Consider the following 16,608-nt stretch of genomic DNA (forward strand, 5'->3'; position numbering starts at 1 on the left):
AGACCATCTCACTGCTCAACAACTCAGGAATGGACAAGGATATGGTCAGAAGGCTGTACCCCAGAGAACTGATACCATTATGCCTGTACTGACTACCAAAGAGACACAAGAAGGGAGTTCTACTACATCCAATTGTGGACACAATAAATTCACTGAGTTACAAAACAGTCAAACACCTGGGACAGCTATTGAAGCCTCTCATGCATTATTGTCTTCACCATGTCAAAATCTTGAAGGAGTTTGTGAAGATACTTTGAGGAACACATCTGGACAAAGGTGACATCCAGGTCAACTTTGATGTCATGTCCCTCTCCACACAGGTACCTCTTGAGGACCCGTTAACATTACTAATGGGTCTCTTTGACGAAGCCACAACTGAACTGTTCAGCCACGCACTCGCTACCACGTACTTCCAAAGTGGCAGTAAATTCTACCAACAGATAGATGCAGTGGCCATGGATTCGCCCCTGGTGCCATGTATCACAAACCTATACATGGAACACTTCAAAGAAACGACTCTCGAAATGGCGTGCCTGACACCGAAGGTGTTCTACCAGTACATGGATGACATGTTCGTGATTTGGCCACATGGCAAAGAAAATTTACAAGAATTTCTTAACAACCTTAATGGCATACATGACAATATTAAAGTCCCATGGATGCAGAAGAAAACAGATGTCTGTCTTTCCTTTACATCACGATAAAGGAAAAGGCTGATAGCATGTTAGGTTATTCTGTTTACAGGAACAAGACACATACCGACCTGTACCATAATGCCAATAGCTGCCACCATCCAGCACAATGTACATCCATGCTCACCACTTTGGTGGGCACAGCAAGAGACATACGCAACATGGAGAGTCTACCTTCCGAATTGCAGCACTTGAAACAAATCTTTCATGAGAACAGCTATTCTGACACGCATAATGACACACACTTCCCAACCAAGCAAGAAGAAGAGAGAAGACTCACGCAAAGAAGACACCAAGCGCTCGGCATTCCTTCTGTACGCTGGGCAGCACATGGCAAAAACTGCCAGGATATTAGAAAAGAGCAACATTAAAATCATCTTTTGCTCATCAGCCACAATCAGGAATATGCTGGGCTGAGTGAAGGATAAACTTGGAACACAGACACCTGGAGTCTACAGCATCAGCTGGGAGTGTGGCAAACAATATGTCGACCATACGCAGCAATGTAGATCGCCGCACTGCTTAGAACATGTAAGGAGCATTCGCCTAGGTCAAACAGAGAACTCACTGTGGCAGAACATAGTCTCAACGAAAACCATATATTTGATTTTGAACAAACAAAGCTGCTGTGCAGAACAAATGGGTTGTGGGACTCTATCCTTAAAGACACTGCGGAGATATGAGTCCAAGACAACCTTGTCAACCAAGATAATGGTTTCCAATTTAGCACCACACGGAATGCAGTAATAACAAAAATATGACCACAACCCTCCAATATGAAATCAGTGAAGACAACAGATGGAATATTGCCTGGACCTGCCAGCATGCAGGAAGCCCCCACTACAAACTACAATCGACTGCAACTCCTCCCCCCCCCCTTCCCCCCAACATGGTTTGCAACACCCTTTCGGAAGGTGTGACTGGTGCTGCCAGTCCATTGGCTATAAAGATTCCAACAGGACACAAACCCAACATTTCACATGGAGATGAAAAGTAGGAATCTTGCTGATATGTTACCACAGAACGATACCTTGACTTGGCTTATAACCTGAGAAGATTTCATCATTAGGTATGAAAACTATTGTACAATCAGCTTGACATCTCATGCGTCCAAGAATCAAAGAATTGAAAGGAAAATTGAAGATCTGTTAGATAACAAGCAGTTTGGCTTTAGGAATGGTAAAGGCACCACAGAGGCAGTTCAGACTTTGCTATGTTTTGTCAGACTAGAAAGTAGAGGGTAAAAACTGTAGGGGGAAGACAGAGACTGGAATATATTCAGCAAATAGTTGAGGATGTAGCGTACCAAGTGTTACTCTGAAACAAAGAGGTTGGTGCAGGACGGAGATTAATGGTGGGCTGCATCAAACCAGTCACAAGTCTGATTACTTACTTTCTTTCTCTCGCTCTTTTTTCTTTATTACAGAAGTAATTTATTCTTAATTTTTTGTCTTCAAACCAGCACATATTAATTTTATATTTATGCATTTATTTTACCTAGTAATGGTACCCTCAGTTCTGAATTAATAAAGTAATACAAAATTCTCATGTTTGTTAATAACACTTGGCAGTCGTCCCTCAGTTCCGACTTAATGAAGTAATATAAAATTTCATGTATGTTAATAACACCTTTTCTATTATTTGCGAAACATAATGATGTTAAATGTAACAATACCTTCATGAGTGAAAGGGCTGTGAATTGTGAATCAATGACAGCATTTATATGCACTGGTCGACATAACTTCTTCATTTCTTCGGCCGATAAGTATTTTGACAAGTACTTCTCTGTATCATTATCTAAAATCCTGAAATTTAAGAATAAGCCAACTATGTGCAAGATACATCAAAATAACAAAATCATGGGATAAGGAATGGACCACTATTGAAAAATACTTTTAATGAAAACTACATGGACGACAATAAATGAGTTTATAAATCAGAGAAGCACAAGAAACAATTTACAAGACATTATTATGTGACAAAGTAATGTATTTCTTCTTCTAAATGAGATCCACTGCTATATGATGTGTTGGGTTTGAAATATATTCTGAGCATTCAAGGAAGAAAAGGAAGGACAATTAGGTCTTAAAGAGACCACTGAGCACAAGGTCATTAGAGACAGAGGACAGGCTCAAATTGGGGAAGGATGGGTAAGAAATCAGATTGTACCCATTCAAAGGATCCATCCTGGCTTTAAATGATTTCAAGCGAAACAAAGGAAAACTTCAATCTGGGTGGGCAGATGACAAATTAAATGAAGATACTTTTGAATACAAGTTCAGTATCTCACCACTGTGCTGTTTCACTAAGTCTGTTTTTAAGGACTACATCTGGAATATAATAATATATACGAAAAGACTAACTAGTCTAGCTTTGCAATTTGCAGTGAGATCTACACTTTACTGATACTGAATGTTAATTTTGCAAGGTTGAGGTAGCAGTAACTTAAAAAAATATATGCAAACAAACTGCTTAAATTTGTAGTGTCAATAATATGAAAATGTAAAAGAAAAATATTGTATATAAAGTAAAAATTTGCTGTTTGTATTTTGATGACAATAAGGTGCATCAAAAGAAAATTCTTACAGGTAAGTTGGATCTGCAGTCCACTGTCTGTCTGTGGATGAATGACTTCCTCTGTCATCTTCATCAGGAGTTATCTATAGGCCATATGGTACTTTAGTTAGTTTGCCAAAACATCACAAAGTCATTCCATATGGTATCACTGATTGTCTATGAAGGAAGAACATTGTTAGCTACTTTGATTTTGTTTATGGTACTATGCTTATTTCCTGTTGCTTTATATCTTTGTTCACCATTTTCCAATAAAGACTTTGAATGTCTGCTATCACTATACATAAATCTGTCTTTCTTCTGGATTAGTACTTGCTTTTTAATACTGAGTTGAGTGCACAAAAGTCTCAGCTAATGAATCAGTTACTGTAATGCAGCACAGTATCCCAATGACAAAAAATAATCTCACTGCCCACCAGCACAATATACTGGTGCACAAATGATCAGCCTGAAAAAGATGATTCATAAGCTGGATCTGCAGTCCACTATCTGTCTGTGGATGAATGTCTTCCTCCGTCATCATCATCAGGAGTTATCTGTAGGCCGTATGGTGCTTTAGTTAGTTTGCCAAACTATGTCATGAAGATGTCACGAAGTCATGGAACTACAATATGGTATCACTGATTATATCAGTCTATGAAGGAAGAACATTGTTAGCAATGTTGATTTTGTTTATGGTACTATGCTTATTTCCTTAGAGCCTTTCAGCATCAAGCACCACTTCCATGCACCAGTGAGGGTACAGCTACTGTCCCTGTTAACATTATTGGTGTTCATTCCGATCTCAATAGCTTCCTTAATGACAGAATCCCATCAGATGGTGATTAAGAAGACTAGCCTATCAATTGCTAAAGCAAGAATATGGCATAAATAATGTGAAGTGGATGTTAATGCCCACTGTTTATATAATTGCTACATCTTCCTATCTGCGACCACCTCACCTTTCAACAGAATGGGCCGATTTGGCCACAGCAGTCCATCAAAGAGCTAATCTCAGCAAAACTACAGTGAAACAAACAAATAAATTAGAGCAAACTGCATAGTAACAACTGTGAGTGTTGCCTAACAAGATACTACAGACAGACATCAACGTGTTAAACACGAATCTTGACAAAGGAGCTATCTTTGGACTAAATAGAGGTGTCACCTTTGGTCATACACCACAGATACAACATATTGTGGTCATCAACAGTTGAGCGAAATAGGCAGTATGGCACCTCAAACAGAATGTTGCAACTGAGGTAAGGCTTGCTACAAATCACATTACTATCAGACAAACCACCGTAGTCAAATATTAGCAAAGCACAGAGAAAAAAAGAGAACATGAAGATTCCCGTAATCATTGAAATAACAGTAAAGAATGAATGACTAATAGTTATCCATTTTGTCTACATATTTGGTATATCAAGTATCCTGTAATGTAGAGAAGCAATACTTTCTTTGGATTACTACCAAAAATGTTCATTGCACATGGAAGTTATTCAGCTATACAAAAATTATGAAGAAATCTACTGTAGCACAAAACTGTCAAATAAATTAAATATTCATTGGAATATTTCTCAAACAATGGATGATAGAACCTGAACATCAATGGAAAAATTTGTTGTATGAATACATTTCCGCAGTAGTTCTAGCACAGACCATATCGCAGCAGGTGTTTACAAAAACTTTCAGAAAGTTTTGCATGCCGAAATTCCCTGAAAATCAGCTACATTTATAAGTGTCAATTGGATCACACAGAACTTATCAAAATCGTAATACTGCCCCAGAAAGATGGAGGAACACACACTGATGTGCCAAAAATTATGACTATCTGCTTAATAAAGTGATGGTCCATATTCACAGTGAATTACAGCATTTCTGCATTGCATGTATTCAACAAACTTGTAGATTTCCAGAGGTGTGTTCCACCAGGTCACACAATTCCTGCAAATTGTGCTGAAAGTTTATGGGTGTAGAGCTGGGGCCTGAAAGTGTCCCAGATATGTGCCATCAGGTTCACATAAGCCAAAGATGTTGACCAAGACATTAATGTGAGTTCACTATCATGCACTTCAAATCACTGTAACACATTTCTTGTCTTGTGATATGGACAGTTATCCTGTTGGAAGATGCCATCACCAGCAGTGAAGACATCAAACATGAAGGATTGGAGGTGTCTGCAATAAAGTTCACATAGTTCACAGCTGTTACGCTGCTTTCAACTGCTACCACAGGTCGAGGAAGCACAGGTAAATCCCGCCATAGTATAATGCTGCCTCCATTGGCCAGTATCAGTGGTACTCTGCATGTCTCAAACAGCCACATTCATCAAGATAATGCAGTATCCGGACAAGATCATCAGCCCAGTGTAACAAGAAATATTACTCAAACGACCAGGCATGTTTTCACAGATCCACAGTCAATCATGATGATCCTGTGGCCACTGCAATTGCAACTGATGATGTTGTTGGACCAACATGGGAAAGTAAGCTGTCTGCCGCTGAGCCTCAACAATATGTGCTGAATGTTGTGTTCAAAAATACTTGTGCCTGAAACAGTATTACACTCTGTTATCAGATCTGCTACAAATCTTATCCTGCTTTACAGAGAGGGTAAGACTCCGGAAGTCCCACACTCTGTCGCCTACTCATGGTTTCACCATTCTTCAACCACTTTCTGTAGGGGCTCATGACATTAGCACATGAACAGAGCCAATTTTTTTCACATCTTCATTCCCAGGAAAAACAGCATAACAATTTTCCCTTTGTCAAAGCCCTTATGTCAGTAAATTTTCCCATTTGTGGCCTGTTTTGACACTAGAATCTCCATTCATCTCTGCTTTGCTTATAAGCTTTCCGTAATGCGTTATATGCCTGCAATGCCACCAGGCTGCATTCAGTCTCACAGTGGGCAGGGTTCACAATATTTTGGTTCATCACTGAATTTAAGGGACAGAAAACTCTAACTAACCTAAAATATTTATCACTGAAACATCAAACTGTCACTCACACATATTGGGTGGGTCCAGTGGTTCCATGCAAGATTATCACATTAATAAACAATGGTTTTCTATGGCCATCTGTGAAAAAGAGGGAAAATATTTATAAGGCTGCTGGTCTTTCTTTGGTAAGAATTACGGCTTATGTATGTGGATGGACAAATATAAATCTTGCACAACAATCACTTGACTATGCACTCCCTCCACAAAAAGGTCACTAACATAGGAAGGCTGCCTAGAAAAATATGTCTAATGTGCAATTTGTCCTCCAGAATATGCCACAAAAGTGCAATTAAAATAAGATCATGGGAATGAGAAAGCAACACAAGGTGGTGTACTTTGTTACTGTGTTTATTAAACCAGTCTCAAACAATCCAAGACAAGTTGTTGGGAGCTTGATGGTCTGCTGTGTTACACGAGGATGGTTTCCCAGAATATTGTCATTATGCTATGATATAACATGTAGATTCAATAAATGAACTGTGTTCAGCCTATAGAGAAATATCGCACCCCACAGCAATATGTTTCACAGCACAATAACCACATTCAGCACGACAGGTTTCTGTCGGTATTCTTCAAACCGGTCAGGAATAATGTGGAGAACAAGTCGTACAAGCGGCTGGCATTCTCCCATCACTGTCTCATGTTTGTACAATTATGACACGTATTTAGTCATTTCAAAGCATTGCATGATGTAATTAATCCTTCTGAAATAGCTGCTCTACACTGAATGTTTGCCACGTGCACTTAACATTGGATAACTTTGGATGATACAGCTTCCTGTAGTTGTGTCTTCTTTTCAAATGTTACCTGGGATGCTGCTCTAATGAGTTAACTGGCCATAATCCACTTCAGAGCCCTTCTGTCACAATTAGACTGTTGTAGTTTTTGATGATTTTTTTCCTTATTTGACAGAGGCTGACATTATAGTCCACATGGTACTTTTCCTGAAACCAATAATGGTCACCATTTTCATTACTGAGGCTCTGGCAAGATGAGTTTCAACATCCATGCCTGTTTTGAAGTCTGAGAGGTTGCCATAACACAGTTTCACAATATAATTATTCACATACAACTGCTATCACCCCAAGTAATAGACTGATGTATGAACATCATCCCCTGCTATGTGGAACGTTTCAAAATTCCCATCAGCAGTATGTGAGAAGTTTTCTTTGAATATTGTTATCACAGACTTCCATACAGATTGGTGCATACTGAATCTACCAAATCATAAGTGAAACATTGTGAATTCAAGTAGTGACTTAACATTATTATGAAATACAGGAACATAAATTGGCACTTCCTGTAGTATGTAAAACATACTGGTAGGCCTCACTAAACCTTGACAATCACTTCGCCCTAAATATCTTTATTTGTATGGATGCACTGCTGAAGATGTCGTGGGTAGGCTTCCACAACATGTCTTAACATAGCCCATTGAATGGTGCTTATTTCATAGTAGAGGGCAATCTTAGATTTGTCAGCTGTCTGGAAACAACTGGCAAAGACTCTTTCCTTCAGCTAACCTGAGAGGAAATAATCCGGAGATGTTAAATCTGGGGAGTGGAATGGGTACATCACAGTGTCAAAGCAATAAATCATACAATTTGGAAATGTTTGGCGAAGTATAGCCAAACTTTGGTGTGCTGCAGGAACCTAGTACCAACACATGGAAACCATATGTTATTCAGGAATCCACTTGCCTGCAGTTCTGGCATGAGGAAATGCGACAACATTTTGCAGTAGCATTTGGCATTCATTGTTACAACATGTACGGCATCATTCTTTTTAAAATATACAGAAATTAAAAAGGCTGCTTCACCAGACATCAGCAGTTGCTGGAGAAACGGTGTTTCTCAATAAATCAGTGCAAGTCAGTCAGTGCAGTTGGTGAGTCAGTTTTGTCTAGCAATGTCTTTCAACGTTTGAACCACCTGGAGTTTGTATAAATGAAACATCAAATACGTGACCCAATGAACATTGTGATGGGGCATTTGTAAATTTCACTATGCTAAATGGTACAGTATTTGAGTGATATGCACACTCATTTTAGGTTCTCACATGTTCAATCACTTCTTCCCCAATCTGGTGACTGCCCATCCTAAACACTACCAGTTGCCCTCCACTGTCTCACCCACCTGAGAATACTGTTCCTCTCAGGTAATGCCACATGGCTATCATTACTGTTCTGTCACAATGCTGTTGAAACTCCATGACAAAACTGATTCGGATAATGGTTCCCATCATCGTAATTTGTGTCAATGCAGGCCAATGCTCCAAGCCACACAAAATTTTATGATTTGCTCCTATTCAGCAATGTAAAAATTTGAAGCATACAACACACATTTGGTCAGGGTTGCCAACTGCAACTGGTAGGTGCAGTACACTAAACCCTGACATATTTTGACCAAATCCTGTCTGTAGTTTATCATTATGTTTCAAAATTAAACAGCCAAGTGAAAGTTGGGAACATACTGCCACCTCCCCTGTTCTTTATCTTTCTCCCTTACCCTTGTACAGGGAAAAAACCAACCTTGCTTGTTCCAGAAGGTTACCTTGAGCTTCTATACAGCACACCTGAAGCCCATATTTGTATGCCAGCATTCGTGACAAATGTCCCAGTCCTGATCCGACGTCCACAATCAACTTCACATCACAATGTTCAGCTGCTTGCGCAGTTACCTGTCGACAAGAGATGGAGGTAGAATATATTAAAACACGTGAAGTTTAGAGGCATGTAATCCATAAACTAACTTTAATGCAATATGAATATTATGTGCATCACAATACAGTCATTACCTTTGCCATCGAATTTATTTCATACTGCTTTTTTGGTTTAACATGTCTTGTCAAGACTTTATCTACTTTAGAAATTAGATGTTCTCCCGATGTTTCATTAACTTTGGCTGTAGGTGCTAAAACAGATGGTACTTTTATTTCAGTTCTATGTTCATGGCAATTCTTTCCATGACAGTGTGATACAATATGTGCTTGAAAACTTTCTGCCACTTGTTTCCTTGACAGTTGCAGTTTCACTAACAAGTACCTTAATGTCAGTAAGCTAAGTGGCCAGGGTCTCTTGGACCTGTAAGTGAACAAAACACGACATTCTTTAATAGACAGTATCAAAAACATCAACACAAGAATTACAGGGTACAGACAATAGCATGCAAAATAAATTTGATACCATTCTGTTCACTAACCTCAGTTCATTGGTTTGATTATTTATTAGTGAACTGAGTTCTTGAGGATCAACATCTTTAAAAGTATTTTGCCAAGATGGTGGCAGTTTTTGCCAGTGCTTGTCCACATAATAGTCCTGGGAAGATATAAGCAATTTAACATGTGTATATATATGAAAACACTGTTCTTCAGACTGTAATGATAATATTCCAGTAGTACTCAAAATATGTTACCAGGACATATGAATCCAAAAGCCATGAATACATTTCAGTAATAGTAAGGGAAACATCAATTCTTTGTTGTAATCTACTGCATTCTTTGCAAGTCTCCATCACGAGGCTCCAGTGTATTACCAAACTGTTCTAAAAAACAAATAATTTAGTCAGACATAACTATTTTTGTAGTTCATATGTAAGAACAAAGAACAAAGGTTTCTTGTTTAACTCAATTGTATGTGCCATGTATTTTTCTTTTCTATCTGGCAGTACAGACTCACCTCTTTTCTTTCCTTAAGTACAGAAATTGTTCATCACAACAAAGTCAAAGTAACTATCAATTAAGGCTATATACAGAGTGAACATTAATAAAACCAACAAACTGCAGGGATGGATTCCTAACTGGAAATGGAAGAAAAAAAGGTCCTATGAACATGTGTATGGAAATCCATCACAGCCACAGCATGTGGACTAACAAATGAATGTTCCTCTGATCACGTGCTGAGTGTTCCCTGTGTGTTGCAGGCTGTGCAATTGATGCAGCATACTGTAAGCAACAGAAATGTCCGGTATTCTTGTTGGGAACAAGCCGAGATGGTGTTCGTGTATGGCCATGAAGATGGAAACTGTTAAGAGGCAGCACAGCTATACTAAAACAAGTACCATCACAGACACCAACCACATCATACAACACCTCAAGCCCTTTTTGGGCGTTTGTGTGATCACGGGTCCTTTCAGACAAATGAACGTGCAGGAAGGTGCTGGATTGTGCGTACATAAGACTTGGAGGACAAGGTTGTAAAGGATATTGAGGGGAACACTAGTACAAGCTCCAGACAAGTGGCCCACCAACATGGTGTCAGTCAAAGTACAATTTTATGTATCCTGCATGACAATCGCTACCAAGGAGGCCATTTTCAACATCTGTTGTTAGGTGAATGCAATGTCTGTTGTGACATGGATGCAATGCAGCTCTTTATTGTGTTCCGGGATGATTTGTTGTTGTTGCACAGGCACTGTCCATTTCTGAACAAATGTTCATTGGACCTTTTTTCCTCCATTTCTTGTCAGGAATCCGCCCCTGCAATTTATCAGTTTTATTAATGTTCACCCTGTATGAGTGCCTGTTGCATAACAGCCCAGCTTCTTATTAAAAATGTTTACAAGAGCCATGAGTTCCCTAACAATTCAATGACACACATAACTCATCATAATTTGATAAATTTCGACTGATTTGACAGTAGCAAAGTGATACATTTTTTTGGTCCGTGCTCATGATGACTATGTACAGTGATGACTGTAGCATCAATACTGCACCAACACTGCAGAATCAACTATGTAGTGTAGCAGTTGATACAGAAATGTCGCAAGAACCAATTATGAAGTGACTGGAGAGATGACACACCAAATGCGGCATGTTCAAACTGTGACAGCTATAGACACGAAGAACTTGCAAGGACAACAACGAATCAGCATGACAGAGGGATGATTCAACTGCTACGTATCGATGCGAACCAACACACCATAGAGTCTCATCTCAACAAAGTGTAAGTGTTTGCAGTACCAACTTGTAGGCAGCTAACGACATAGGTTATATTTTTTTAGTTTCAGAAAGTAAGGACACGTATGTACACAGGCAGCACCTTATGGCTCTTAGTTAGCTTATTAGGCATGACTGTAAGTCATTATTCAAATACATAATTAACATTACAGCCAAATGAAAGTTGGAGCTATGTCATGGCTAACCACAAATGCCCTTGTCCAAAATTCGGAAATACGGAAGCGTCCGATCCCGCCCGTCTGCTTTGACCCATGACGTCACAAAGATGGCGGAAACAAAAACAAACACACACACTTTCCACAAGAAGCCTAATGGCACTAACGGGACAAGCGCGGGAAATGGGGTGTTTTGGGTGGGGGGCAAACTAAATATAAACAAATTTAGACGCCTTGCGTAGCTACAACGTGTAAGTGAAGACAGCCATGCATGAATACCCACCCACCTCCCCAGGGGTCGTAACCCCTGCAACCCATAGAAGATAAAGATGCTTCAGTAGCTGATTAGTGTTTTTTGTCTTTTTAAAAAAAAATCTCACGGGATAGAACGAACAGATCAGAAAGATAAATATAATAAACTAAAACAGAAATTGGAGGAAACAGATAATTAAAATAAATAATAAGAGTTTTTAAATTTAAAAAAAAATCTCACGAGATAGAACGAACAGATCAGAAAAGTAAATAAAATAAGATAAAACAGAACTGGAGACAGCCACACTCAAACCAAACTCCGCGTCGTCATGACGTCACACACAACACCCTTACGTCACGGGTCAAAGCCGAGGTGTGGGATCGGACGCTTCTGTCGACCCCAAAATTCTTCTTTAAACAAAGAAAATTTGAAGGCCTACAGTCCGTAGCCCTTTGTTACCAAACACAGCATATCATTAGCAATGCAGAAATTAATTATAAGAGTCTAAATTGCAAGGCATATTTATTAAAGGGTGAACAGTTTCAATCATCACGTGATCATCTTCAGGCCTATAGTCATACTGGTGTATAGTGGCTGCACATAGAGCAGGAACTGCTGAATGATGATGATAGTCAACTGCTCAGAAACATGAATAATGAAGGAAGAATTGTTAACTGAAATAACATGTGACACAGTAGCAGTCAGGTGATTTAGTAAACTGAGAAATATGCATGACAAAGAGGTAAAAAGGCCATTACCAGTTTTTTTCTTTTTTTTTTGCTTTCAGATATTACTAACACCTACAACACTTTGTTTATATTAACAGAGTTCATTATCCAGTAGAAGTCTATTTACCATCCATCTCTTAATGCTCTAACTGACTGAGGTTGGAATATAGCAGCAAATAGTGCTTAAGTACGACCTGATACGGGCTTTGCAGATGATCACAGTACCACAATCAAATGTTGTCCAGTAAATAAGGAAATTAACAGAATTAATCTCTTTGTAAGCTTACCTTCCAAGAAGGAGCAACTGCAGGTAAAAACAGAATTTATGCTAGTGTAGTTAGTTTTCTCCCAAATAGAGATGGGAGGACAAATAACCCCCCCCCCCCCAACAACTTGGAAACTCTAGCACTGCCACTCATGGCCTATACAACGAGCTCATACCAAAGCACAAACAGCACAGATGACAGGAATGAAAACTTTGAGAGCCACAATGCCAAAATCACCATCTTCCTATGCTGTACGGCACAATCATAGCAACCTTTTGTAACTTATCTAGGTCACTGAGGATGGTGGCCTAAATCATGTTATTTCCCACACATAGTGGGGATCATGAGTGTATTGGCTTCAAATGGCTCTGAGCACTATGGGACTCAACTGCTGTGGTTATCAGTCCCCTAGAACTTAGAACTACTTAAACCTAACTAACCTAAGGACATCACACACATCCATGCCCGAGGCAGGATTCGAACCTGCGACCGTAGCAGTCGCACGGTTCCGGACTGCGCGCCTAGAACCGCGAGACCACCGCGGCCGGCCATGAGTGTATTGATGATTGAGATAGTGCTGTTCTGCTCTGACCAGTGACAATACAGTTGGCACGACTTTCAATGGAGGTTGTGCTGCTAAAATGAACTGCACCAAAGCCTGAAGTCTAAGTTAAATTAGATGAGAATGTTTGTTTGTGAGTTGGTGAAAGTTGTGGTGATAGGATGTTGCACAGACAAAGACGTAGTTTAGGCTGTAGGATGCCAATTTGATTGCAAGTTTTTGATGTCGATGAATGTCATATTTTTTGTGCATTCCTGAGTTACATTTACATCTCTGATGTAGACCCCTATCTCCCCACGGATATCGGGTATTTTCACGTTTTACGTACGTCTGAAGACGATAAAAACTGGATAATCATCGATAAAAAAACCTTATTACGGTAGAAGATCCGAGAGGTCATCAGTTTTCTTTCTGTTAATGTTTTCGTTTTGTTGGTGACCCGTCATCCTTTTACAGTAAGTCATTTCTTATCGAACGTCTTCCGTGTTAGTGGACGCCGTCGAATTAACTAAAGCGTTCGATACCACCTCGCCTACTCACAATACACTGTCGTCTTTCAACCAACCACGACCGCGTATTACGTTACAGATCTGAATATCTCTATTGGTGCGTTATTTCTTAATGCCCACATAAGCAATCATTTGACTTACGATCACAACAATAACGTTGACGAAGTTCAAGGTGTCATCACCAGGCTCCTCCATTTTACGAGAAAGAGTCCTTAGATAAACGATGACTATTCTTGATGAGCAGTGTTTGCAACAATTACTGATGGGCTGTTAAAGGTTCCATGGCGCAAAAAAAACACAACCCAGCGTCCAATACAATGGTCACGAGAAACTCATCGTTGACCCAGTACTTTCACAAACAAGTTAAACCTCTATCTAGTTCGCTATGTATGTGACAGCTTAACATTTTGTAACCCTGACTTGTAAAAGCGAATTGTTTGGGTAGTCACACTTCCAGACGTTCTCCATGTGATTATTCTCTGCAAGGATAGAGTCATCACGTTAATGCGGATTCTACAAAACGCGTCTCCATATTAATATTATTATTATAAGCTCTGACAGAACCCAATCTTCCTCCCTTGGCAATACAAGAAATATAAACTTGGTTTTCCTTCAATTGTAAGTAAAACATTTGTGATTATTCTAAACAACGTCCTAAATGTATTCCTACTGGTTGTAGGGACTGAAAGAAAAGCTTCCAGCATTTACACCAGTTTACCGCGAGGTGGAAATTATACACTGCAGTTGCAACTCGCTGAAAATTTGCGGAAACAAGTATCTTTAAAAAATATGTTTTCGTTCACTGGCAACCAACATGTTTATCCGCACACCACTTCTACACTGAATGAAGTTGAGACGCGTCGTACCTAAGTAACACGCTACGCATCATTTCATGTAAAGTGTAATTTTTCTTTATTAAAATAGCGTAATAAACACTGTTGTGATCGAATCTCCAAAAGCGGCAATAGCGTTCATATTTATACCTTACGATAACAGTGTCATTACACATAATAACTGTTGTCTTCAAACTCTACTGAGATTACGCATTTTCATTGTTGTCAAACAAATTTCTGCCTCAGGGATGATCACCATACACGAAAAACAACAGCAACATCTCACTGTTTACATCGTACTCAATTCAAAACAGCAACACAACCTCTTTGGCTTTGGCATTAGAATCAGCCAGTAGAGATCACTGGCATCAGCAAACCAAACACATCACATCCACGATGAATTTCGACCAAAGATATTGTAAAAATTTCGACAGCGGCATTGGCAGCGAAAGAAATGGGAGATGAAACTCCACTCGAAGTGGAATTGACGTCATACTAAGTCATCCAGTACATTTGTCAAGTTTCGTGGTTGCATCGAGTCTTCTACATCTATCTACATCTGCTGTATACTCCACAAACCGCTGTGAAGTGCAAGTCAGAGGGTACATCTCATTTAACCCTTTCTAGTGAAATGCTCATACACTAATACTCTAGTGGGGTCTCGGAGTACCCTAATAAGAAAAACGAAACTGTAATTTAAGGAAATTTTATTTTGAATTGCACTGAATATTATAAACATTTTTACATATTTGAGATATGGTTACAAACAATTTTGGCACACTGAAAATCTGTGGTTGGGGCAAACATGTTTTGAGCATTTTTCACACACTATTTTGGTATTCTTGTCCACATTTCTTGCGCACATGTAGCTTCTTGCTTTCCTCATGGGTTCTGGCTCAGAAGATGTACAGGTAAGTACCACCAAGTTTAAAAACAACGTCTCTCAGTTCACGAGAAAGGGGTCGGACATCTAGACGTTGTATATGGGGCTTTACTAAATCTATTCCAAGCTTTTGTAGCAATTCTCTTCTTTTCATATCATTCGCTTCAACAAGTTCTTTGGTGCACTGAAGCAAGACAGCACCATTGACTCCTACTATGTTTAGAATGGCATAAAATACAGACATTGGCCATCTGTGTGTTCGCCGTGATAACAAATAGCTGGCGCACATTTGGTCCAGTGCGTCCACTCCTCCTTTTGTGGCATCGTAATCAATGATCATTTCAGGTTTTTTCTTTTGAGTACTAATTTTCTGATCGTGATGCATAGATGAAAGCAACACAACAGCTCGACCTTTCCGAGGAACATAAGAACAAATCGTCTTTCCTTAGTTATGCCCAAATAATGCAGATTCTACTGGGCGCTTTCTGTTTGGTTTGAATTCTTCTGGGATCTGGTGGTTTATTTTGCTTTAGAGTTCCTAAGACAGTCAACTTTTTGGCTTTAGTTGATCACAGAGCTCCAGTGACATGAACCAATTGTCTACTGTCACATATCTATTGCTTCCCTCAATTGGTGTTATTAATTTCAAAACATCCTGTGTTGGGATTGATAATGTACTTTTATTTGTCCCTTTTCCTGTGTAAACAAATGCATTGCATGAACAGAATGTTTGTGAGTCACAAAGGCACATAACTTTGAGGCCGTATTTGGCTGGCTTCTTGGGCATATACATGCGAAATTTGCACCTACCACGAAAGGGTACTAACATTTCATCGATTGTCACGTGAGCTCCTGGAGTATAATACTTTTGACATTTGTCTATAAAGAGTTCCCACACATCTCTAATAGCTGCAAGTCTGTCATCAGCCTTCCTAGCATCTCTTGTAGCAGCACAATCGAATCGCAAACAAGACAAAATGAATAAAAATCTCTGAACGCTCATAGTGGCTCGAAACACATCACGACCAGTTCCATCATTATCAAAAACTCCAACAACATTTTCGTGATTGGATTTCATTACTCCAGATAAATAAAGCAGACCCAGAAATGCTCTCAGTTCTATTATATCTAGCAGCTTTATGAACGCTGGCTTAGGAGCTCTGTATTTGTTTGACATATCATGTATCTTGACATTTGTATTGGTGAGTATTAGT

General features: G+C 39.3%; 2 protein-coding genes across 7 annotated transcripts in view; one reads left to right on the top strand and one right to left on the bottom strand.

The window, feature by feature from the left end:
• LOC126262575 (methyltransferase-like protein 25B) overlaps window positions 1-14,856 on the bottom strand; it is a 112,805-nt gene extending 97,949 nt beyond the window's left edge. The window contains exons 1-7 of one of the 6 annotated variants that reach the window (XM_049959295.1): window positions 14,662-14,799; window positions 13,820-14,157; window positions 9,663-9,791; window positions 9,450-9,565; window positions 9,046-9,331; window positions 8,780-8,928; window positions 2,368-2,497 (exon numbers count right to left, since the gene is read on the bottom strand). In XM_049959295.1, the coding sequence (XP_049815252.1) occupies window positions 2,368-2,497; window positions 8,780-8,928; window positions 9,046-9,331; window positions 9,450-9,565; window positions 9,663-9,791; window positions 13,820-13,873 (864 nt within the window). In that variant the 5' untranslated portion in view covers window positions 13,874-14,157; window positions 14,662-14,799. The other 5 variants (XM_049959301.1, XM_049959296.1, XM_049959297.1 and 2 more) reach the window with 5 other exon arrangements.
• The window catches only part of LOC126262577 (tubulin beta chain-like), a 309,685-nt gene that overhangs the window by 90,812 nt on the left and 202,265 nt on the right, over window positions 1-16,608 (top strand). The gene's annotated exons all lie outside the window — the stretch shown is intronic.

The sequence above is a fragment of the Schistocerca nitens genome, chromosome 6 (genome assembly GCF_023898315.1).
Source record: "Schistocerca nitens isolate TAMUIC-IGC-003100 chromosome 6, iqSchNite1.1, whole genome shotgun sequence".
In the NCBI taxonomy this organism is placed as follows: domain Eukaryota; kingdom Metazoa; phylum Arthropoda; class Insecta; order Orthoptera; family Acrididae; genus Schistocerca; species Schistocerca nitens.